The following is a 24,274-nucleotide window of genomic DNA, read 5'->3' on the forward strand; positions in this document are numbered from 1 at the left end:
CTCTGAAGGTGACCTAAGACCACGTAGGATCCTGACACTAGGTCTCTTGATAAAGACCATCCAGCCATGGTTTCTTAACACTTATTCTTTGCTATTTTTGTTCAGCTCTTACAGGAGGCCACCATGAGCTCTCTCTGGTGTTCAGGGACTGGAGATGTCATTGAGGACTGGTGTCGATGTGATTCTACTGCTTTTGGAGCGGATGGACTCCCTACCTGTGCGCCCCTCCCACAGCCTGTGTATGGTTCCCTTCCCATGTCGCTCTCCTGCATGTATGCCTTCAGCACCATTACTCAAAAACAGGATGGAGTGGATATTAGTCTCAAAGTGATAGGCTGAATGCTGGGAATTGGAAAGAAGAAAGTTGCATCGTTCCTGCCATCGGGAACTTTCAGTATGATAGAAGGAGCAGGCACATGAGCTGTTTAATGGAAGTAGTGTGACAAATCTTTGCATTTTTTAAAATGTAAAGAGCTGGGTTTTGACCCTGCACTTAGGCAATAAAGACGTTATGGAGCAAATAGCAATTAAATGAGGTAAGACAGCATGGAAAGAAAGTCATAGAGTACCAGTACTGTTGCTACCGGGGAAGTTAGAGGTCTGTAGTAAGGGCAGAACGAGACCAACGACACTACCACTTCTCAGACTTCCTGGGTACCAGACAATACATGCACTAGGTAAACACTCTTATTGCCACCCTTTCAATTAACGAATGGAACAGGAAGTTACTTCAAGAAGATTATATTTTCCCTCAGTTATAGAGCAGGAAGCAGGACATGGCTGAGAGTGGCTGTAGTGCCAGAGAGAATAAAACTGAAATGATTTGGGTTAAAGCCAACAGGTCACGGTGACTGTTAACTCTGGGGATGAACCATAGTTGAGAGGGAACCGGTTAGGAGGTATGCAGTGTTGAGGAGAAGGAGAAGGCCAGTTCCATTTGGTCTTACCCATGAACTACCGAAGGATAATTGTATAAATGTTCAGTAGGCAGAGGAACAGGTGGAGCTCTGTTGAAAAAAAATACAGATAATGAGGTTTTAAATAATCTCAGAAAATTGGTAGATGGGGTCATAGCTGGAGCAAGGATGTTCTGTAAGCAACACACACTGTGAAGAGCGGAAACCTGGAGTGGACTTGAGGGGATGTCTATATTGAAAGGATTCATGGGGTACTGCAGAGATGGGTGAGGATGAGCCCGTCCAAATTCTTAATCTCTCAAGAGGAGATTAAACAGAACTGGCCACAGTGAGAGGCCAGGACCCAATATAGGAATTCAGGTTATCCTGTAGTAAGGTGTCTTCCACAGGGGTGAAGGCACAAAGTGTTATTTCTGTGAAAGTATTGTTAGGACAAGATGGTGGCACATGACCCCCTGCCTTCATAAGGACTAAAGGGCCCCAAATGAGAATCAAGACCTGCAGTGATTAGAGGGCTAATTGCACAAAAGAGTAGACAGTAGGTAGGAATCCACAAATGGAGGATGCCCTCTGACCTGTCTGTAGGCAAGGTAGATGTTGAAGAGAAAACTGAAGGAGAAAGTGGGAAATATTACCAACAGACCATCACTGCAAACCAATTTATTTCCTTATTTAGGTGTCTATAAATATTCCAGCCATTGGCTTCTTGCTCTTTGTAGTTGTAATTTGGATATTTAAATCAAAATAAAAACAAGTTCCTAATTAGTAAAAAATAAAATAAAATGTATTTAGTAGAAAAGGAACCACTAAGAGTATCTAGTATTGTTAGAGTCACCATATAACAAAGTTACTATAAAAAGGTAACGTGGGAACTATCAAACAGAGGCACACAAGATCCAGTTACAATATCTGAAGGCTGATTTCATTTCTAAACATGTATAAGCCAAATATGATGACTAAAACCAAGGTGAACAAACTATAAAATATTGCAGAACTATAAAACTGCACTTTTCTTCTCAGCTCTGATCACTTCTCTCAGTAATAGATCCTAATTTCTTGCACTTTAATTGGTAGTTAGAAATAGAAATGGACTCTACTTTTATGTAAGTCCGTGTAACTCACACACACTTCTATTTCTCAGTAGGGGCTGGCCTTAGTTCCTATTTTCACAGAATCTGAGTTCTCAGAAAGCTCAGCTACTAACTTAAGTGTCCTAATGTTTTTTCCCCCTTCAAATAGCATTCTGCATATGACTCTAATTAATGAATTTGTCAATATCCGCACTGTTTTGGATCTAGTCCACCCTAATGTCATATGAAAACTATGCACTCCTTCATAGTAGCTGCTAGAAGACGACCATGTGTTTCTTATTATTTTCCTACTAGTTGAACTGCTTCTTATTCTCCAAACACCCTCCCTCGATTTCATGTTAAAGTTGTATCACATGCGTAAACACTGTGAACATATGTCTTGAGTTGAAACTGGACATTGCAGGTCACTCGGTGCGATCCAGCTCTGCTGTCTCGTCTTTTGGGTTTTGAGACCATCAAAGGCACCTGCGAGCTGGGTAGAAGGTAGAGAAGGTGAGGGCTGCAGACACTTTTGATGTAGAAGAACCAAAGGCAAAGATGTGGGTGAATGCTAGGGACAGTGTGATCAAGGGAGGCTACAAGTGAGCAAAAACTGGAAAAACCCTCACAGGCCAGTGGTCTGGAGAGAAACTAGGAATTAGAAGCAGGAAGGAAATCTGAGCCACATATAAGAAGTCAGAACAAGGAAGCAAATTGACACCACCTGGGCTATCAGGAGAGCCACCCCAGAGAACATTGGTACTGGTTACTGAGTCTCTACAATGTGCAGAGAGACATGAGAGAGCAAGGCCAAGCTACATTCAAGGCGAAGACAACTTGAAAACAGTGAGAGACTACGAACTGAAAGGAAAGACAAAGAGGGACTGACAGAGGAGCCAGGATCCATAGGCACCCAAAGAGATCGACAGAAAGTAACATCAGGTCCTAAGCAGCAGACACAGGGTATCACGCCCAAAAGAGTGTCATTTGTGGCCACATGGCCAATTCTCTCCTTTCAGCGTTACTTTTGAGCTGAGCCTGTTCTGAGGTTCAGTCAGCAGATGGACTGGAGAAGGAGACACAGCACACCACGGCGCTGGGCAATGAGGGCCTGCCCCATCCTGATGGCTATGGGACTTAACTAACTGTGCTCTTATTAATGCAATATTCTCTTGGATGCCACATTCAGTGAGCTTTGAGATACAATGTCACACAAAATATTTGCTTAGGCTTCCTCAAGAGAAAACCCAGATATTATATTTCAAACTATATACAAAAGACCTATCAATAAAGACCAATCCCCAAACACATGTACCAGGCAGACCTTCTTTGATCTTTACACCTTTACTTGTTTATTCATTTACAAGATCCAAACATAAGCCTCCTAGGTCTCTGGAGACATTCGCATCTAGTGAGAGAGCCAAAGTGCTCAGAGTTGTCATTTGTAAGAAGAGTTTGAAGTGTTGCAGTTGAGGTGATGACACAAGTCCCAGCTGAGTTCCCATTTCATGTTTCTTCTTTTCTCCACTCAGGCTGAGACTTTCCACAGTACACGAACCCAGCAGCACCCTCGTGGTCCTGGAGTGGGAGCATTCAGAGCCACCAATTGGAGTGCAGATCGTAGATTACCTGATCCGGCAAGAGAAAGTCACTGACCGGATGGACCACTCCAAAGTAGAGACGGGTGAGCATATTCCAAAAGTAGAAAAAGAAAAGAATACCTTGCCTTGTGGCCTTGCTTCAAGTCCCCAGTATTACAGGGCAGCACAGAGAAGCATGGAATAGTAGCAACTACTGTCTCTTACAGGCAGCAGCCATCTTGTCCATTTAAGAGTTTTTGCATGGTGAGTGTCTGACAAAAATCTTGTTTTGATTTTTGCTTTTCTTTTATTTATAAAAGAGGTGTCCATTTCATTGCCTCTAGGCACACTTACAAGCAACAACAACATAGTACACTAGTTATCCTAGCCCACAATTAAGAAACAATTCTCTGCTAACCACTGCCATGATTACAGAAAAAACAAAAATTCCTTTGCTAATAACCCCCTCTAGGCAAAGGCATGTGCAAACAGATGCTCTTGATCCACATCTTGTCCTAAAGCAAACTGACTTTTGTCAAGTTCTGAGAGAAAAGGGAAGCCTTAGAAATAACCCACAGAAATAAAAGTCCCATGCCTTACTACCAACACGTAGAGAAAAGCCATCATCAATAATCCTAAGTCTTTCACATAAAAAATGATCCTCTTTGGGGATGAGGATGCCCATAACCTAAGAGCTCCGCTTGAACCTGGTAATGAGGTCTGAAGAAACATCTTTGGAGCATGGAGAGCTCTCCATTGCTGTTTCTGAGGTGCTTTCCTGGGTGTGCACAGGTATTGCTAAGGTATATTAGGGCACAGGGCCCAGCACTACAAGTGTTCTCATCAGTGTCCAGGTGTTTCATGGAAAATTGCACAGACGAGCCGTTTGCTTTTTGCCTTAGTAGTCCTTGAGGTAATTCTGGACAAATGGCTCTCACCTGATTGGCTGACAATGACACCATCAGAAAAGACGGATTTCCTCCAAGGTTTCCTTCCTTCCTCCTCTGGGAAGTTAAGAAGTTCCAGCAAGTTCTTCTGGTATTGCTCATGTTTTGGACATCACTGTTTATTGGGCTTTCCCCATTCTTTTCCTTTATGCAGAAACAGTGCTGAGCTTTGTAGACGACATCATCTCTGGAGCAAAGGCTCCATGTGCCATGCCATCTCAGGTGCCAGACAAGCAGTTCACCATGATTTCTCTCATCATCCGATGCCTGGAACCTGACACCATTTACATGTGAGTAGTACACACCTTAGTGTTTCCTTACCAGAAAGTTTGCGTCCTGGCTGGCTCCCCATTATTAACCAAGTTACTTCAGTGACTTTGTAATAGTTTTGTTTTTATTCTCAGCAGCTTTATATCAATAAACATTACGGAGAAACTTCTGGAAGAAGTCTTGTCATCAAAGGGTTTACAATATACAGAGGACCTATATAAACAGATAATTGTACCTCAAGTATATGTTAGTTAGAAAGGCCAGGGACACATTGGGAAGAACGAAGGAAGTGACTTATTCTATGTAGAGTTGGTGGCTGGATTCTAAATTGGATTGTATAGAAATCAATAGCTTCTGTGACGTTGGGAAAGGCACACTAGGTTAAAAGTCACTGGGGCAAAGGTAAAGAGTCATGAAGGGGAGCTGTGGGTGGTCCGATTGGTCTGAAGCAGATGGTGAATTAAAGAGGTGAAGGAAATGAGACTGGGAGTCAGACTGAATGCTGTATGTCAGAGAAAAGCTTCATTTTTTTTTTAAAGAAAAGAGGACAATGCCAAGAACTGTGCTTCAGAAAGCCATCTCTAGTGGCTCTGAAATAATTTATAGAGTTCAGAACTGGTCAGCATTTTTCTTCAAAGAAAATGTAGTGAGTTATATCACCGTGCTTGGAACATTCCCTGTGTTCTCACTGAACTCTTCTCATCTCTTCCTGTGCTCTGGGAACAACTGTAAAATATTTGTGAGCAGAGACATAAGAGATGCCAAAAGAGGAGATATGGTGATAGCATCTAAGTCATGGTGGAAAAATCCACGGTCTAACACAGGATTCACAGTGATGCAGTTTGGAAGCCTTCTGACCCCACCAGTATGAAAAACATCTAACAGTTTACAGATGAGGTCACAGGCAGAGAGTCAAGGTTTCCAGAATAAATCATCTCCACTTCCTCTCCTAAGGAGTTCAAAGATGGGAAGCACTAGAAATCTGAGTGTCATTGATTGTGCTGAACTTAGATATTCAACTGTGTCTCTTTCAAATAGGACATGTAAGTCAGGACTGTACTGAGTGAATGTAAAATGAATAAAGACAAGTAACATCTGAGAATCTGGAATGGACACACATACAAGGATGACAGCGCAAATACCAAAGACTAAATGTCTGTTCTTTGGGCAAGGATGCCTTGACCTATAACAGCTCTCTTGATATTTGCACAGCTGTGGCCCCTCAGAGGAAGGGCTCATGACAAAGGAATACAGATCTGGGACTGAAGACCAGAAATCCTAAGACCATTTATAAAGAGGGTGGGTTAACTCCTCTCTGTGCTTCCTACTTGTTAATTAGGAAGTTAGAAGTTCTGTTGGAACAATAGGTAGGCATGGCTTGTTTAGAAAGGCTATTACCAGTCTAGGACCTTCCTCAAGTTAGCCTTGTCTTGACTTTGTTTCCTGCTCAAAGACCGGAGGCTAAGATCCTCTCCCACATTCAACATCTTTGATGATCTTCTAGTGTTCATTTCCTATGTTTTGTAAATCACCTACTTCCTGTCAGTGTTGATTACAGAAGTGGGAGAGGCTACTAGACTAAAGGACAGCCAGTTTCCACTAGATGGCACTGCAGATTGCTGAAAAAGCTAGTTGACACTCAGATGTAATTTCATAGCCCCCAGTGAGGGCCAGCTCTTGGTTTTGCATGCAAGATGATGTTCTTAGATCCTGGCCGACTAACATGTGATGACCTGTACATGAGACCCAGTGTGTGGGAAAAGGGCACTGTGGGATAGAAGCATTCTTCTACGTAGAGGAGGAAAGAATATTTGAACTTGCATTCCTGGTACAAAAAGAGAATCCTTTAGGCCTGGTTTTGCTCCTAACCATAAAGTGACTTTAAATGGGACCCGTAACTTTTCTGCACCCAAGTTTTCTTATAAACTAGAAGGATGTTAGCTGTCTTTTATGGAGATCTGGCCCTGACTGACTTTATTTTATAGCTGAAGAAACTGAGGTTCAGTAGAATTGAATAACTTCCCCCAGAAGCAGAGCTGAGGCTGTAAATAATGATTAGGAACTGAAGCTGTGTTTCTTCTTTCCCACACCGGATCTTACTTCCAAGCTATCTCAGGTTCCTTGGCCAGAATCTAGGAACATCATCCTGCAGTCTGAGGCAAAAGCTGGTCTTCTACAAGGGTTATAAAGTTATGTCTGAGTTTTGGCTGGCTTTCTTTGTCATATATTTCACTTAATGTCACTAGAGAAGCATTCTGAGAATGGATCCTGTGGCCCAAACACAGTTAAGGACTCCCTAAAGTGTGACAGATCCAACATCTTCATTTTAGATTGCAGAGGATTGCCTCCCCTTCCCACCACCCTCTCACCACAACACCTGCCCTTGCATTTCTGAGCTCACAACAGCAGACAGATGATTGAAAAGGATGAGCAAAAGCCCCCATACTGGCAGGAAGAAAACAAGAAAGCAGCAGGTGACACAGTCAGCTCTGTAGGCAGCCCCTGACAGCCTTACCATTTTCCTTAGCTCCAGACCTTTAAGGCCCAGCCCTGGGGCCTGAGCCAGTCTGTGTCGGTTCCCATGCACACATGCCTCCATGGTGTCATCACCATGAAGCTAACTATGCACTGAAAGGTCCCAGCCTGTGGCTGGAGAGGAAGCCCAGAAGCTTTGGAAGAAGCAATAAACGGAGTTAGACGTGAGCCCTCTGGATCTGGAGCAAGGCTTATCTCTTCTGTCAGTAATTCCAGCTAACCCTCTTGCTGTCCTTAGAGAGTGCTGTGGCGAAATGAGAACGCTAACAACAAACAAGGCCTTCCTTTAATGACAGACAGCATGTGGCATTTCCAAATGAAAATGTGGAAAGCGCTCCCCAGTCTTTCATAGTAGTGTAATACCCTGGTTGCTCTGGGTATCTCAGGGTTGGGGAGGTTGTGTTCAGGGTTGAGGGGGCTGTGGGGTCTGAAACTGCTGCGGAAGAGAACTGAAGGTCAAGCTCTGTCTGTACTTGGAAGGTTGTGTGAGGCACTTCCTTTCCTAATATCTGCCTCATATTAAAAATGAAATGTGCTGTTAGTCAGAGATTCGTAACTTCCATTTCACTCTTACTGCCCTACAGAGTATGGGAGACTTAAATCAAATAGGAACATCTTTGTCCCAGCTTAGGATCTGCCATAGTGTAGCTGGAACTTACAGCAAGACAACATAGGAAGCAGAGTGCCTGGAGTGTGGACTAGCTGGATGTTCGTGACTGACTCCATCCCAGAGACTGAAAGACAGGGAATATCTGGATTTTCAAGTTGGGTACCAACATGGTACCCAAATAATAAGATGCCATAGTCCAGGAAAACTTAAGAATTAAAGGTCCAGGACTAAATTATGGTGGGCTGCAAATAGTGGCTCCAGCCACAGAGTTGAGATTGGTACCTTCAGCTGACTAGCAATGGAAATAGTAGCCACATTGTGGCCTTAACTGGAGGTGTAGGGCCATGGAAGAAGATCTGCTACCTATGAGCACAGCAGGTGACAGGGCTAGCCTTGTAACCCAAGACTGTGCCCATCCAGCCTGGAGTGCCAGCCTACAAAGATCAGGGCCTCGTATCTCCTGGCTCCCCCAAGAACAGCTGCTAGAACTGATGGAGTCTACAAGAAAGACCAAACCTTGAAGACCAAGCAGAAGAAAAATGGATCTACTTCCACTAAAAGTGTCTCAGACTCCAAAAGTATGAATTTGCCCTATTCTGAATTTCAGCTTCACATACTATTAGGGATTACAGAAAACATGAGAATCACAGACCACAGGGGGCAGCCCATGGGACCTTGAGACTATACCCCTCAGAACCTTAGTTGAATATACTCTAGGACCTGATTAACAGTTAAGTGAACTCAGAAATGGAGACACTTCCAAAAGGGCCAGGAGTACCAGGTACAGGTTTGAGAGTCCAGAAACAAGGACAAGAAGCTGATGAAGCACACAGGGTCAAATGAGGAAAAAATATAGCTGCCAGGACTGGAATGGGGATAATGGGTATCTGTGGAGCCCCATGGTCTCTCCGGGAAGGTGTGGCAGGAGAAGTATGGTAAGATGTTTAATTTGGAATCAGGGCACATGTGGTGAGGAAGGACTGTGGTTGGTGGCGCTACTGGAGAAGGCCATTGAGCAGGGCTTAGGAGCAAGGTATAAGACAACCATGACGGAGTGGCCTGAATTCTCTCTGCTGATAAGAAAGAAAACCCAAAGCTTGCTCCTGATCTAATAGCTGAGGATGCCCTTTAAGCACCTAATGGCTACAATCTGGCCCCTGCCTTTGGATCTAAGCAGGCCATTACGTTTCAGGTCTTACCAGACCAGGGGATATGATGGAGTCCGTCTATTTACGCCTTCCATAGCACTGATGTGAGTTTAAGGAGAGAAGAGAGAAGGGTGCATGGCATCTCAGGGCATTTGGGTCTCATCTCTGACTGCCCTCTGAGTTTCTTTGTGAACAGTAGGTATGAGATCTTCTCTCTTTTGAAAACATTCCTTGGAAAAATCATTAAGTAGTGTACATTGCTTTCTATTTCACAGGTTCAAGTGTTAAGGCCCAGCTGTCATTTACCTGGGTCATCCTTCTTTCATTTATTCCCCCTCCTTTCTTTCCTCCCCATAATTCTACCAAGAAGAACAACATCAACCAACAACAACAACAAAAAAAAATCCATGTTTTCCAGTAAACACAGCTTTCTATAGTAATGTGGCATGATGAAAGTGGCAGGAAGGTGGTGGTGACATCCTTTGGGGTGGCCTAATTAGTTATCAGAGGCCCTGTGCAGACATCAGAACTTATTTTCATGGTCAGGTCTCCAGGGTCTCTCCTTTCTGTATCAGTTTGATCATCCAATGGGATTGCCTTAGTCCCAGTGTGCCCTCTGCTGGACTAAGACACTTCCCCCGGATTCCTGGTTCATAGTGGAAACCCGTGACTGTAATAGCTACACATGGGACATAGAGTGACTAGCCATGCACAGGCCAGGGACCCTTCATCCTGACTGCTTTCTTCTGAATTTAAAGAATGGGTTTATCACCAGTCTTTGCATAAAGATGTAAGCCAAGCACAGGGCCGCATGGTGCAGGACAGAGCTAACACAGGGTGGAGTGAGATTCCAAGGCTTTGTGTACACCACTACTCTCGTTCATTCTCACCATGGCTTATTATCCTCCCCATATTATAGACAAGGGAAAATAGAGATCACAGGAGTTACTGTAATTCCAAGTTCTAGCCATCCTTTTGCAAAGATATCTACTCTTTCTTGAACCATGTGATTGCCAAAATATAAGTGGCATCAGGGTTACCTAGAAGCATCTGAGTTTTGTGACATGGTGGAGACAGGATCATTTGAGGCCACAGATTCCTTCCTTAAGATTAGAAAACACCATGAGACCTTTGTCAAAAATAGATAGATAGATAGATAGATAGATAGATAGATAGATAGACAGACAGACAGACAAATAGGTGTGTGTGTGTGAGACAGAGAGAGACAGACAGACAGAGAGAGAGAGAGAGAGAGAGAGAGAGAGAGAGAGAGAGAGAGAGATTTAAAGAAAAATAAGAAGATAGTTACCGAGAACTCAGTGCTTGGTAACTTGCAGGTTTCTAGTTCCCAGGTCATACTGAGCAGGTCTGGACTGGGCCTGAGAACTTTCAGCAGTGGTGCCTAAGTCTTCTGTGTGGAGATAAAGTGTCCTTCCCTGTGATGTTTCTAATCAAACAGTTCTCAAAACAGCATATCCCAACCACAGACCAGTGGGTTCTGACCTATTCAAATAAAGCTGGACATCCAGACAGAGCTGCTAAGCCCCAGCCCCTAGTTGTGTCACCTCTAATAATGCTACCTTCCTACCTTTCTGCCAGGTTCACCCTCTGGGGAGTAGACAATACAGGGCGACGCTCCAGACCAAGTGATGTGATTGTGAAGACCCCATGTCCTGTGGTGGATGATGTCAAAGCCCAAGGTAAGAGAAAGTTAGCAATGTCTACACATGATTGTTCAACCATCTACCCTTGCCGCTCTAAGCAACCAGTAACCAAAGGAGTAAACAGAATGGCCGGGGGTGGAGCAAGAAAGAGGAATTCATGTTCAAGGTAGAACTTTGAGCTTTCTGTCAGTACTGCTGACACTCTGCACTCTGGAAGAAGTTTCCAGTGTGTTCTGTTATCTCATAGAGTCCCTAAGGCAGGGGTCAGTAGCAGACATTGATAAAGTCTCCAGGAATGCAGGTGCTTATGTCCATGCAAAGCACCAGCCATCTCTGTCCTCAGGACATAGATGGATCACGTGTTCTTCCTGGGGATTGGTACACATGAACGTTTGTATCGAGCTAAAGCATATGGCACCAGATTTGGAGTTGATCAGTTACAGCCCCTTCCTTCGAGGTACCTAAATCTTTCACTCTCTACTTTGAAGTTGTTGTGTGCCATTTCTTCAGTGTATTCAGTATAAGCTCCTTCACTGCTATTGGTCCTGGTCCACTAGGAAATTTTCCTCAATCATCCATCACACAAGAGATGCTCCCTGGCTGGCCCTGGCATCATCTCGTAATCTAAAGTTTTCACATTTCTGAAGCCAGGGTCCATCAGTTCTGCATAGCACTTCTTCTAGACTCTGGCACCAATTAAGGTGATATTATAAGCCCGGGACATCTATTAGGCAGAGCTGAAATCGTAGCTTTTTTATTAGCAGAGACACTGAGCACTGAGGCTCTGCAGATTCCAGTCAGGGATGGTCCACTGCTAAGCTAATTCTCTAATGCCTCTCATTACCTTACATATAGTTCTTGGCTATGTACACATCATCTTAACCAAGAGGGACACAGTGCCAGAAGGTTTTTGGGTGACACTACACTGACAAAAATCATTTAGGGAAGAGAGATCTAGACTGCTTTTCTTTATCTACTCCTTTGAACAGAAAGCAAGCGGAAGAGCAAGCAATCGAGGTTTTATTGAGAAGTGCAATGACGGATCCCTGCAGCAGGCAGTGCTCAAAGTGCATCGCCTACCTAGCACTGCTTTAATTTAAAAACCACGGATACTTTAGCATTGTACAACTTTGAACATTATCTCCCCTAGCTAATCTTATTGGCATGCTATGGGCCCAGTATTTTTAAAGACATCTGACTGTAATGGAACACGTTCTCATTACAGTCCACTAATGGATTGCCATTCTTCTTGTGGCATAAATATTTAATAGGACTCCTGGGACCCAAATGGTGACCCTTTCTACTTCTTCCATGCCTACGTGCCAACTCTCCAGTACCCCATCAATCTATTCCTTCTGTTCCTGTCGCTCTTCTCAATTCCTTTTATACAGGTCTCCCTTCTATCATAGGGTCACTGAATGTATTAGGCCCTATTACTTCAAATGTGCTATACCCTTCCAAATGATTAACTTATCTCAGCATGAAAATTCAGCTCAAGTGTCCCTTCCTCACAGCAGAAGAGGGCAAGAAGCATTGCTAGGCGTCTTCACAGTCCTGTGTTTCTGACTTTAAAATATTTTTCTCAGTTTTTATAATGATATGTTCAATCTCCAGACACCACTAGCCAGTAGGTATTATAATGGTATGAGTCAAGTCTCCTTTTCTGCATCATATGTCCCTAATATCTAGAAGGCTGCATAATTGATGGACAGGTTACATAAGAACATATGTTGGCCTTGGAGTCAAAACTTAGGGGTCCAAACAGCCTAAGTTTGGACCCCCTGACCCACCATCTACTAAGTTAATCTTGAGCAGGTTACTTTATCCCATGTCTCAGTTCATTTGTGTATGAAATGTGGTAACGAGAAAATAGTACCCCCCCCCCCAATTTGTAGGGTCTAGAAGGATTGAATGAGGCAATTAACTTAAACTAGTAAAAGAAGACAGTGATTAGTACTAGTAAGTAATCAGCAAATATTAGGAATAGTTATTTATAAGCAATCATAAAGCCTGCCTTTTGTTAGAAACTCAATATTTTATGCATGAAGCAAAAATCATAACACTGCCCTATTTTTACATGTGAGAAAATTGAAAATCAGAATAAAGTAAATAAGGTGCCCAAGGTTACAAAGAACCTAATGGGACGCACACTTAGAGTCCATATCTGACCACAATGGCCACTTTTTTTAAAAATAATGTTATGAGGGCAAATTGAGAGAGAAATTAGGTGAAAGACTCATAGAACATTGTCTCTGCGAACTGGTGGGGGAAAAATGTGCTGCTGTAAAAACAATAGCAAGAGTCCTCCCCTTTTGGGCTCTGTCCAATTGGATAAGAACAGAACCCCACATGTATGAAGCAGTTGTGCTTCTCCCTAGTGGGAGAGGAACTGGTTTGTAGGATTGGAACCATGAAGGTCTCTGAAGCTCCATTAAGATAAAGGTCTAGGTCACACACCTCTAGGTGAGAGTCTGTCTTGGGGTATCTACCAGTCACTGAATAAGAAGGAGTTCTTCTGTTTAATGTTGACTGGGATCTGTGGAGAGGCAATAGCTATCATGAAGCTTCCGGTTGATCAGAAACAGCAGGGAGGAGATTAACAGGGAAATAATGCAGCACGTTGCTCCACTACAGGACTTGTGAAACAGAGTCGCTCTTTTTCTGGAGAGCTCCTGTCCATCAGTTCTAGTACAGGATGTTTGGATGGGCTCTCTACCTGCCTTTGCTTCCAGAAAAGGAACTGGGGACACAAGAAGCCAATTTGGTGCTGAGAGAATAAAATGATACCTCCAGGTCCTGTTATCCTTCAGTTAGGAAGGCATCCTACCCGGAGCAAGTCTGGAGACTAATGGAGGGTATCCTTACAAATTAATACAGTTCTGACAAAGAAAAACCCCATATGTTTTGTCTGCCTCAAACCCAGATGGTGATCATCAGTATAACTCACTTGGGTCTCAGCTTAAAGTTAAGGACAAAGAGGAATTTGACCTGGGGTGTGCTGTCGGTTCCTAGACACTATCCCTCATGTGAGCATTCATCCAAAACTAGCTAGGCACTTTCTAAGAATTTTAACATGCCATAGCACTCAAGCAACTGCATGAATGTTTCTGCTGTCCTTTTACTGAAACCAGCTTCCTGCAGCTGCAGCAAGCAGGTATTAGTAGTAAGTTAAACCTTGTTGCCTAGTGTGAAGGTTGAGTTGCGACATCCTGAAGGGTCCCTATGGAATCTCACCATAGGAAGGCTAGTTGCTATCCTTCACCCCCTCAGCATTTGCCTTTCTTTCCTGATGCCACACATCTGCATCTATTGCAGCATCTGAATCTCCCAGGGGTGTGCTTTGGCTCCTGATCACAGAACAGATATGTATCAGATCCTAGTATTGAACTCAAAATCATTTTTCAATAATCTTGTCATCAATTCCATGGACTTATAATCCATTAGACAGATATTTAGTCCTTACTCAATATGTGTTTTAAGCACCAGGAGCAAAATTACTATACCTGCATAACTATATCAGTGGAGGCAACAGGCAACAGCAGCAAAATAATCAGATATGTATTTCAAATGATGATGCCTGCTAGGGAGATAATAAATGAAGCATGCCAGAAGAAGGGCAGAAGCTAGAGTTAGGGAAAATAAGTGAGAGGGAAAAGTCACACAAATACGTTTCCGAACATATCAAGATCAGAGTACAGGATATTTGAAGGAAGCAAAGAAGGCCTGGAGGGCACTGATGGCTAGGAGTTCCTGGGGGCTCTGGGCATATTTAGTAGAGCCTAGGGACTGTATCTGGGATTGTGATGAAATGCCCTGGCGGACTTTGGACAAAAGAGTGACATATTAAACTTTATGTTCAGAAGTTCATTCGCTCTGCTATGGTGATAACTTACTCAGAGGAACATTCGAAAGTGGAAATAGAAGGCTAGGGAAACTGATAGGAGACAAGCTGGTGTTTATACCGGGAAAATCGTCAGGCAGATGCTAAGAGGTGATCTGATTCTCAATTTGCCAATGAAATCCAAAAGGATTTATTTGACAATAAAATAAAATAAGGCTGAGTGTGGAGAATGGGGGAAGAAAGAGTCATGTCAGGCTCATCTGCTTGAACGGTGTGTGATTTTTCCCCCCCTGGAAGATTCCAAAAGGATGAGCACACAGAGAGATAGATGGTAGAAGAGGGACTAAGAGAAGAAGAAATCTAATGTGAAGTGCTGTGGATCTCAGGTAAAGGAGGACATACCTGAGGGGTACCTGGAATGAATGGAGGAGTCAACCACCCAACTAATTTTGTGTGTTTGTGTTTGTTTTTGTTTTTACCATTGAGGAATAGGTTGAGCAGCAATAAGAAACAGAGGCATTTCTTTTTTCAAAAAGGTTGTGTTCATAGTTTGTGGCTTTAAGATTTGATATTTCAGAGATGGAACCGTTCTCAGAGCCAGTGACTGAAGGGTCCTCTTCCACAGGGGCAAACCTGCCCACCATGGAAGTGGTATAGAGGTGAACCACAACGAGGTTCTCTAGTGGATGTAAGAGAGTGGTCAGGAAAGGAGAAGGATGAAATGTAAGCTAGGGGAATTTTGAAAACGAAGGCATCTTAACAATGTAAGGGAGAAAGAATTGCTTGAAGTTGGCTGTGAGGAGCTAAGGACCATTTTCTCCAGGGATATGAGAGAAGGGTCCCTAAGGCCCAGAGAAGGTTTCTGAAAACACAAAGATAAGGAGGAAGGAAGAGTATATACTCAAGTCAGGGACAAAGATAAGCAAGAGCTGTTGCCTTGTGATAACTCTGGCTCCAGAAGAAAAGTAAGCAGATTTGAGAGGATGGGCTAGTGTACAGCAGTGGTCTTCAAACTGTGGTACTTACATCTACAGCATCAGCACTGCCCTGCAGCTTGTCAGAAATGGATGTGCTCGGGCTCCAAATCAGACACTCCAGTGGGAAACAGCAGCCATGCGTGTGATGCCGATGCTGCTCATGTGAGAATCACTGCTATCCCCGACACATACACGCACGCACGCACGCACGCACGCACGCACGCACGGCAGCTCAAAAGGGAGGCATATCCAGAGGTGGAGAGAGAAAGGAAGCTTGTGATATGGGTTGTGCTAAGAAGGACAAAGATACCAGGCCTGCTGGGGTTGTTTACCGTGTGTTTCCATGTGGAGTTACATCCCTCCTTAGTTCAGTGTGGGGCTGTGTTTGTAGGTGGATCCTGACAACTATTAAGTGATGAACCGGGGTCTCTTACCTGGGAACCTTTTCTATGATGCCAAAGAAGCCATCAAGGAAAGCTGCAGATGTTTCCAGTTGTTCCTGATTCAGATTTAAAAAAAAAGAGAGAGAGCCCTATTACTAGGGGAATGAGGAAATTCACCTGTGTCTCTGAAGTTACTGCCTTATTTTAATTATACTGTTTTTCCAATCTCCAGAGCATCTGTGTTTCTTGTCCTCTCTCTTTGTCTTTACAGCAAGGAAAACATGATCAAGTGAAGAACTGGCAGTAAAAAAAAAATACTATTTTCTCCCTTTACTCCTCATTCACCTGTTTTTATATGCACTGCCCCATTTGGTGCTCAATCTGAAAGCTTTGGTCCTCAACTTCCTATCTCTTCAAGAGATGTTCCAGAGCCCATGCCCACCCCTCCTCAGTATCTAACCCCAGTACCCATTTTGTCATTGAGATCTTGTGCAAGCGCCCTACTTATAAAAGCAAAGTCCTTCTCGATACTTTTATCTTTGTCACTCAAATCTATGTCCTTGCCTTCTAACATACTACCTTTCCCTTATTTAAAATGACCACTCACTGACTGTCTCCCATCACTATATAACAAACACAAAGTGAGAATTTTTGTCAGTTTCTCTCAGTGATGTGACTCCCAAGGATAGGAACTAAGCATTCACTAATAATTGTACTACATCAATGAATAAGTATAAACTTATTGTGGCCAGACATTGTACTAATTTAAAGTTTTGAATTGAGTAAAACTTTTATACTCCTGAAAATCTTGGGAAGTGTATATGACTAACCATTATTAGATAGACAGGAAAACTAAGACCCAAAAAGGCTATGTAATGTGTTGAAGGCCAATACACAGGAGCCTGAGTCCATTTGAAACTCTGAAGCCTGCTCTTAGCTGTACCTTTGAGTCTATTGGCTTCAGTCCCACCTTGTTAATTTATCGCATTGTTAGAGAGATCTCTGATGTCTAGCAACTCAGCCTCCCTTTTTTGCAAGGAGATTTTGTTCACAGGCTTCCTGCTATCTTTTCTCCTGCACTCCACTTGTTCCCAACTCGTATATATTAAAGAGAGGGAGGACCCGAATTTATCATAGATAACTGAAGACTTCAGCGAAGCTCAAAGCCAAGTAAAATAATCATTTAAAAATGCCTGCATTCTTAAGTTGGCAAATCCTTGCGACACTCTAAAAGCTAATGAGGTAAAAAGTCTCACTTCTCTCAGTAGAGATAGGAAGATCCAGATGTTGCCCTGCTCTGGGAATTGAAGCACAGGTAATTTTCTTTTTGTTTTGTTTGGTTGTTTCTAAGTATAACACCCTGTTTACTGACAGGCTTGTAATCTTACCCTTAAGTTAGACTACCTTGATTTTTGAAGATTAGTGGTAGGAAAGGATGCAGATGTTAGCTTGGTCAGCTAAACGTGATAGTCAAATTAATGGCACATGCACCAAGAGTCACCACCTCTGCCGTGGTCCTTTCTCCAAAGAGGCCACTGCAAATAGGACTCGGAATCTGACGCACTATCTCCCATCGCAAGACACAGTATTTGGCATCTATGAATCAGTTGGAGAGGAATGCTAAACTACCCCATGTAAGCTGCAGTCTGAGCACCAATGGTTTCCTTCCCTGGCCATTCTTGTCTCAGCTAAAAACCTTCTGCCTCCCAAATCCATACGAGTCCTTAGAATTGGTCCTTGGTTTCTTTCTGTCCCAACTCCAGAAAGGACAGGCCCCTAGCAGACTTAACCAGGGTACCTACCCTCTCGTGCTCTATCGAAGACAGTTATCCCAAGATTCTGCCTCTTATGCCTTAATCTGATAACTGAATATCGATACAACTTAGAAATGGCAAACAGTGTAGGACCTTCACCACAGGCCACACTAGCTAAGTGACCTTCAGTGGGTAACCCTCCTTAATCTCATTTGTCAAAGAAGGCTATGCACAAATCCGCACTGAGGGGGTGTGAGGATGTAAGGTTACTAACCAATTAAATAAATAAACCTTTTATAATAACTAGAGATGATCATGGGACTTCAGTTTTTAAATTGTCTTCTTTATCCAACAATCTCATTTTAGCAACCTTAAAATTTTAACAGCCTAAAAGGATTTCTGAAGGAAAGCCATTTGTAATGTAGCTGAATACGTTGTCTATAAATTTTGTTTCTAAAGTTAGTGTATACAAGCTTGAGGGGGGGATCATCTAAAAACCACGCTACAAAGTGGACTCAAAGTACAAGCAAAGTTAGGAGTGGAAATTGTTCAGCTAACAATTTCTGATCAGCTGTTAGCTAGCACAGTGCTGCTTCTGAGGATACCAAGGAAGTAAGACCTGTCTCCTGTCACCACAGCCATCAGTGTGGTGTGGAGGCCAACACTGGGTAGAAATTTTACTCATTCTACCCACAAAACCCTTGGGTGGATCTGTCATTTGCCAATGTCCCTAAATTCACTTGGTATTAGTACAAGGAGCTCATGCTATGGCTGACTAATGGGGTCAAGTAGGGATACTTCTGACTTTCTTGCCCAAGAACTCCATTCCTTCATCTCCAAAATTAACACATTCAAGGGATAGCATTGCTCACCTGCTCGCTGGAGCTTAATTCCCAGATGGTTAGGAGAATGTGCAAAAGCATCTCTTCTCTGAGAGTTGTAATGAGAAAACATGTAATGATAATATATCCCTTAAGTTATGAAACAAAACAAAAAAAGGCAAGGCTAGATAAAACTACTACTGCCTTATCAAGTCCCCAAACTTAATCTTATTCATGGGAACCTGTGAGGCAGAAACATCACAGATGATTACTCATTTGGGATTGCAAGGTGTTCTGGCTTCAGTTTCTGGATGTGTAAAATCCCGTGCCTTTACATGGGCCTACATGGTTCTAGCAAATATTCTGTGTTCCAAAGTCATTGCCTTTCCAGATTCTTCTCATGGCTCAGAAGTATTACCTGGGAGTTCCTACTTTCTCTCTGCCACCTGTGACCTTAGCTACCCTGATGCTTTTTAAAGGACCACTTGGTACCCATGTAAATGCTACCAACACATAAAAGGTTGTCAGAATCTCATGGGAGCAAACGAAGACCAGTCTTATATGGAAGCAAACTTGGACCAATCTTTAGTGGGAGCTGAATGTAAAGTATCTGTTTCTCCTGCTGCAAGGCCCAGTAGTAATTCAGAAACTGCTTACTTCCTCTCCTGCAAAAAATAGCATTCAGGTACTCAGGAAGCTTCCTGATGTAATCCTTCATGTTTTCGCTCATTTATTGTTTCATTGGCCTTTATCCCCAGCTCCGTTTCTCTGGGATTGCACTTTCCAATCAAGCATGAATATGTGAGCTTTTGCCTCGGGTTATACGCTGTTTACTAAACCTTGGGAAGACAAAGAGTATTGCAGCCGAAATTGACCTTAGATGTGTATTAGTCCAAGGCACTTAATTTAGTACAGAGGAAACTGAAACTCAGTGGCCCAGGCATGGAGTGACTTACATAAATCACTCTCGTACTTTAGGGTCAGTGTTTTAAAATAATACCATACACACTTAAGTATACATGTATATATTTTTCCTGGCAAATATAAATATGTCTCTCTCTATATATATAAATGGATAGATTTCTGAAGGAAAGTCATGTGTAATGTAGCTAAATATGTTGTCTGTAAATTTTGTTTCTGGAGTTATTATAAACTAGCTTATATATTTGCTGAATGCTATATAATGGTATTTTGATTAGTAATGGAGCACATACCAGTAATGCACCGCATATGCCGCAGTGGTCCTATAAGACTAATAGAGCTACAGATTTCCTCTGTGCGAGCAATGCTGTAACAATCAGATGTAAGCAGAGAGCACTCTCACAGGTTCATGAATGTGGATGTAAGCAAACATACTGTGTCACCCGTCATACAACACAAACGATCGTGTGAGCTGCTTAATGTTGATCATGATAACAAACAATTATCGTTGTCTCATGTATTGACGGTTCTACACTTATCCTTATTTCAGAGCAGGCACTATTTATACTGTACCATATTGTAAGTAATATACTGTTTCACACCAGCGGCAGTCCTCATACGTCTCTGTCTACTGTGTCTCATCATGGAATCCTTTCTCTTGTTCCTCTTTTAATCTTGTGTTCCTCATGATTCTAGAAACAGGCTATGCCTTGTGTTTTCCACATGTCCTATGTGTTAGTAGGCTGCACCATTTAGAGTTGAGTTGGTGCGCATATAGAAATTGCATATTGATGCATTCCTCAAAGCACAACTGGACTTGCCTTTTCTTCCTTCCTCAGAAATAGCAGACAAGATATACAATCTCTTCAATGGCTACACCAGTGGAAAGGAGCAACAGACCGCCTACAATACCCTTCTGGATCTGGGTTCACCCACTTTGCATCGAGTCCTCTACCACTATAACCAGCACTATGAGAGTTTTGGGGAATTTACCTGGCGGTGTGAAGATGAATTAGGACCCAGGTATTCAATGAACTGTGCCATCTCTTTTAAACGCTCTCTGGATTCTTGCGGCTCTCATGCTGTTACTGCCCTTCATGGAAGTTGCAGGGATTTTCTGAGAAAATGCTCAAAGAACTAAGACCTAAGCTTTACACAGCCCAAGTTGTGCACAGTGGTTTGGAGCAAGCTCTTTTTAGGCGGTTGATTCATGAAGTCACTTCCTGAACTCTGAAAATAAGCCTTTTCTCCTGACCTTAATCGATCTGACACACAACTCCCATTGTTAAATTTGCAAGGAATGGCTGTGAAGTCTTATGAAAGGAAATTAGGAGTTTTGTGAAAGAGGGTATCCTGAAACATCTAGTGCCCATGAATTACACCTCACTTATATGGACTTTCTCATGATCTTTTGAGACAGTATCAGAGAAGATGGGGACCTCCAGTAAGGTGGAATGGTATTCATTTACTTACTTACCCTGGACCCAAGCTTGTCACTTCCTAGAACACAATACACACTCTTTTTAGACTGTAGAGCCCAGATAGAGTAGCTGGAAAGTGGGGAATGAGGAATTGGAGAGATATCCCTTCCCAGTTAGAACATTTGTTATGACCATATAATGCTATCTTGAGAAAGTAGGCTTTCCTAGAAATTCTGGGACTCAGACGGGATAAAGATTTGGGCTGCATGAAATTGAGTAAATCATTCAAGAACTCATGAAAAAATGGAAAGAGATCTCGGACTATGAGAATGTGGGGAAAGAAAAAAAGAAAAGAAAGGAAAAGAAAAGAGGACAGAAAAAGAAAAGAGGACAGGGTGGGATGGAAGAGGAAAGACAGAAGGACATGGAGAGATGAGGAGACAAGAAAAGGAGGGTGGAAGGGAAGGAGGGGGAGGAGAAGGAGTGAGGGAATCCGTACTACAGGACTCTGCACACCCTAACTGGCTCTTAAACGGACTCTTAAACAGTCTTATAATTCCATTATGAAGCACAGTGTTCTCTCCCCATTCATCTGACACGTAAGGACACTCACCTTAGTCGTTACAAAAGTTCACAGAAGGCTACTATTCAGCACATTTCCCTTGTATTTCCTCCCCCCACCTCTCTCTCTCTCTCTCTCTCTCTCTCTCTCTCTCTCTCTCTCTCTGTGTGTGTGTGTGTGCGTGTGTGTGTGTGCATAAGAATGCATGTGTGTATGTGTTGGAGGGCAGAGATGGCCCTTGGTCATTGTTCTGCCTGCCTCCACTTTTACAGATCTGGGATGGCTTGCCCCACGCCGCTAGCCTTTTCCTTGGTTTCTGGGAATTACATTCACAACTGCATGCCAGGCACTTTACTGGCTTAGCCATCTTTCCAAGCTCTCCTTTTCTCCTTTATTATTTTCAAGGGAAGGAGAAAACTCAGGGCATTCTTCTTGGAATAAAAATGATTATTTGTATAAAGTCAGCAGGATCTGGCTACATTCTGTAAGTGTTACCTGTAACTTATAAGGAATGATAGACTTTAAACAAACAAAGCCACTGCTGGGAATCTAAGAGAAATATGTTAGGGTCAGTTAATCTTAGTATTTTCAAGAAGTAAATTCTTGCTTAGAGGGTAGATAAATATTAAGGAATGTCCCTTCTACTCTGTATCCTGTCTCTATCCTTGGCCAAATTGTCACACACGCCTGACATGCTCTTCTGCAGCCATCTCCTCCTCTTTCACTCTTTGGTTTTCCCCTGTCCCTCTCTTCCCTTCTTTTATCTGAGATTTATTGAGTATACGTGCATAATTCTTTATTAGGAAGCCTAAGTGCCACATTTTGAATAGCACTAACATTGCATAGTTTATTGTTACTTCTAAGGGCATTTGAATCTTCAAAATTTCTCCTTTGTAACTTGAGACTCAGATGAAATATTGGCTAATGCAGAAAGTGAACAGGGGAGGGGATGGGGATGTCACAGTGAAGCAATGCCCATAGTTGGTTGGTCTGCCCTCCCCTCCATGCTCTCCTCCCAGGGGCTCTCTCATGGGTAATACAGGCCTTTCACAAACACATAGTAGAAAACATTGTGCTATTTTGTTAGTCCGTGGAAAACAAAACCTTGGTTTTTAATGTCATGGATCTCAGGGAGAGCCATAGGAAAGGAAATGTCCACCACCTTGAGGGACAGCAATTGACTGTGGGGTTAATCTCAAGAATGAATAAAAATGGGTCTGTGGCTGCACACTTCCTGTTAGCAAACAAAAAGGATTCCCACAATTCTACTAAACCCAATTCCATTAAAACCTGCGGAGGCCTCCAGACTGAGTTGAGGTTGCAAACGCTCTGAAGACAGCAGTGTTGCCCCATTGCTAACAAAGAAGGCTGTTGACTCTGACATGGTCAAGGGCAGACCCAAAGTAATTATTATTTAAAGAACAATAACTGAAGCAATGAAAACACCAGCAAAGACTCCATAGCCTAATTTAATTCGCTCTCTTGAAAGGCTACTGGGTTGTGCTCTGTCTGTCTTTGGAAGATGATGAGATGGGGCCCTCTTTCATTCTGCACCCCAACCCCCTCTCCTTTCAACTCCTCAGAAGGCTGGCTAATGATAGCACACAATGGAAGGATTAAGCGGAAACAGTCCTTAGTGGTAGTTTCTTTTGGAAAACCTGCCTGGCCAAACTACAGAAGCCAATAGGGAAAGCACAGATCTTCCTTCTGAGAGGCTACTTAGTCCGCAGGTAGAGTGTTTGTGACCTGTGGTCACTGGGGAAAATACCTTTCCCTCCAGTGTTGTCACAGAGCTCTCAGCCCCTTGACTTTGCTGCTTCAAGTTCAACATCTTGCGTTCAAAATCAGCTTCACCCTCCTTTCTCCTATCATTCTAGGAATCCAGAGATATACACTGCCCCCCTCCCCAAAACACACACACACACACACACACACACACACACACACACACACACACACACACACACACTGCCCAGATGAAGAGAAATTAAGTGAATGTAGTTATTCCTCTTTGAAATGCTTACTCTAAGTGAGGTGCAGAAGGAAAAAAATCCTATTTAGGTAAGGAGTTGTTGATTGAAGCAGAAAAAAGAGATTCTTCTTCACAGGAGAAGTTTACCAGCTTAGTGTTAGTAAATACTACAAGCAGTTCTGCCCAGTAAACTTTCTAGACAGCATTCTGAGGCCTACATGAGATGAGCTTGCTGCAATGGGAGAATCATCCTTGTGGCTCCATGGCCACTTACATCTTTGAAGAATTGAGAATAAATACAACCAAGGGATGTAATCCCTTGTCCTAAGAACTCAGAGAGAAAACCAACAAGGTCTGAGAGCTGGTTTTCAGGTATCCTGTATTTCTGACACAGGAACAAAGGACACAGCAGTTAACCTGATGATAGCCATTTTACCAGGCTGGGTGCCAGAGGCTCCCCCATGCTAAGCAATCTGTCTTTTCAGATGTGTGTAATCCTAAGGCAACCTTGTTCTCCTCTCCTGCCCCAAGGGATCCTCAATGGCTCACATGCCCTCTTATCTGCTCGCTTGCTTTTTCAGCCCAGGCTTAGAAGCAATGGCAGTGGCCTTGTGGCTTTAGGAAGTAGATGAAGACGTGGAGCACGAGCTCTCTGGGAGGTTCATTAGGTGCTGTGTGCACCTGGGAGTCTGCTCTGTCCAAAATATGCTCGTGTGTTAATGTGAGCCAGAGCCCTAGTGTTCCCAGGCTTATTGTATATAATTGGTTATATCAGATACCCCTTTCCTTTCACTATACTGACTGCCTTTTCTCAATTCAAGTATAGCCTTGAAAGGAGAACACTCAGATAAGCATATTACATATCATTTAATGATGATATA

The 24,274-nt window shown here is 43.0% G+C and overlaps 1 protein-coding gene and 1 long non-coding RNA gene across 5 annotated transcripts in view; one reads left to right on the forward strand and one right to left on the reverse strand.

The window, feature by feature from the left end:
- The window catches only part of Astn1 (astrotactin 1), a 318,227-nt gene that overhangs the window by 290,349 nt on the left and 3,604 nt on the right, over positions 1-24,274 (forward strand). For all 3 annotated transcript variants that reach the window (NM_001430009.1, NM_001170603.2, NM_001430010.1), the window contains 5 exon segments: positions 106-239; positions 3,520-3,671; positions 4,669-4,804; positions 10,677-10,777; positions 20,278-20,461. In NM_001430009.1, coding sequence (NP_001416938.1) covers positions 106-239; positions 3,520-3,671; positions 4,669-4,804; positions 10,677-10,777; positions 20,278-20,461 — 707 coding nt within the window.
- Positions 1-24,274, reverse strand: part of LOC148001714 (uncharacterized) — a 47,961-nt gene that overhangs the window by 4,808 nt on the left and 18,879 nt on the right. The window contains exons 2-3 of one of the 2 annotated variants that reach the window (XR_015636053.1): positions 15,994-16,058; positions 948-1,007 (exon numbers count right to left, since the gene is read on the reverse strand). This is a non-coding gene — a long non-coding RNA (uncharacterized LOC148001714). Of the gene's footprint in view, positions 1-947; positions 1,008-7,299; positions 7,450-15,993; positions 16,059-24,274 lie in introns of those variants that run through there. The other variant, XR_015636054.1, reaches the window with a different exon arrangement.

Source organism: Rattus norvegicus, chromosome 13 (assembly GCF_021556685.1).
Source record: "Rattus norvegicus strain SHRSP/BbbUtx chromosome 13, alternate assembly SHRSP_T2T, whole genome shotgun sequence".
NCBI lineage: Eukaryota > Metazoa > Chordata > Mammalia > Rodentia > Muridae > Rattus > Rattus norvegicus.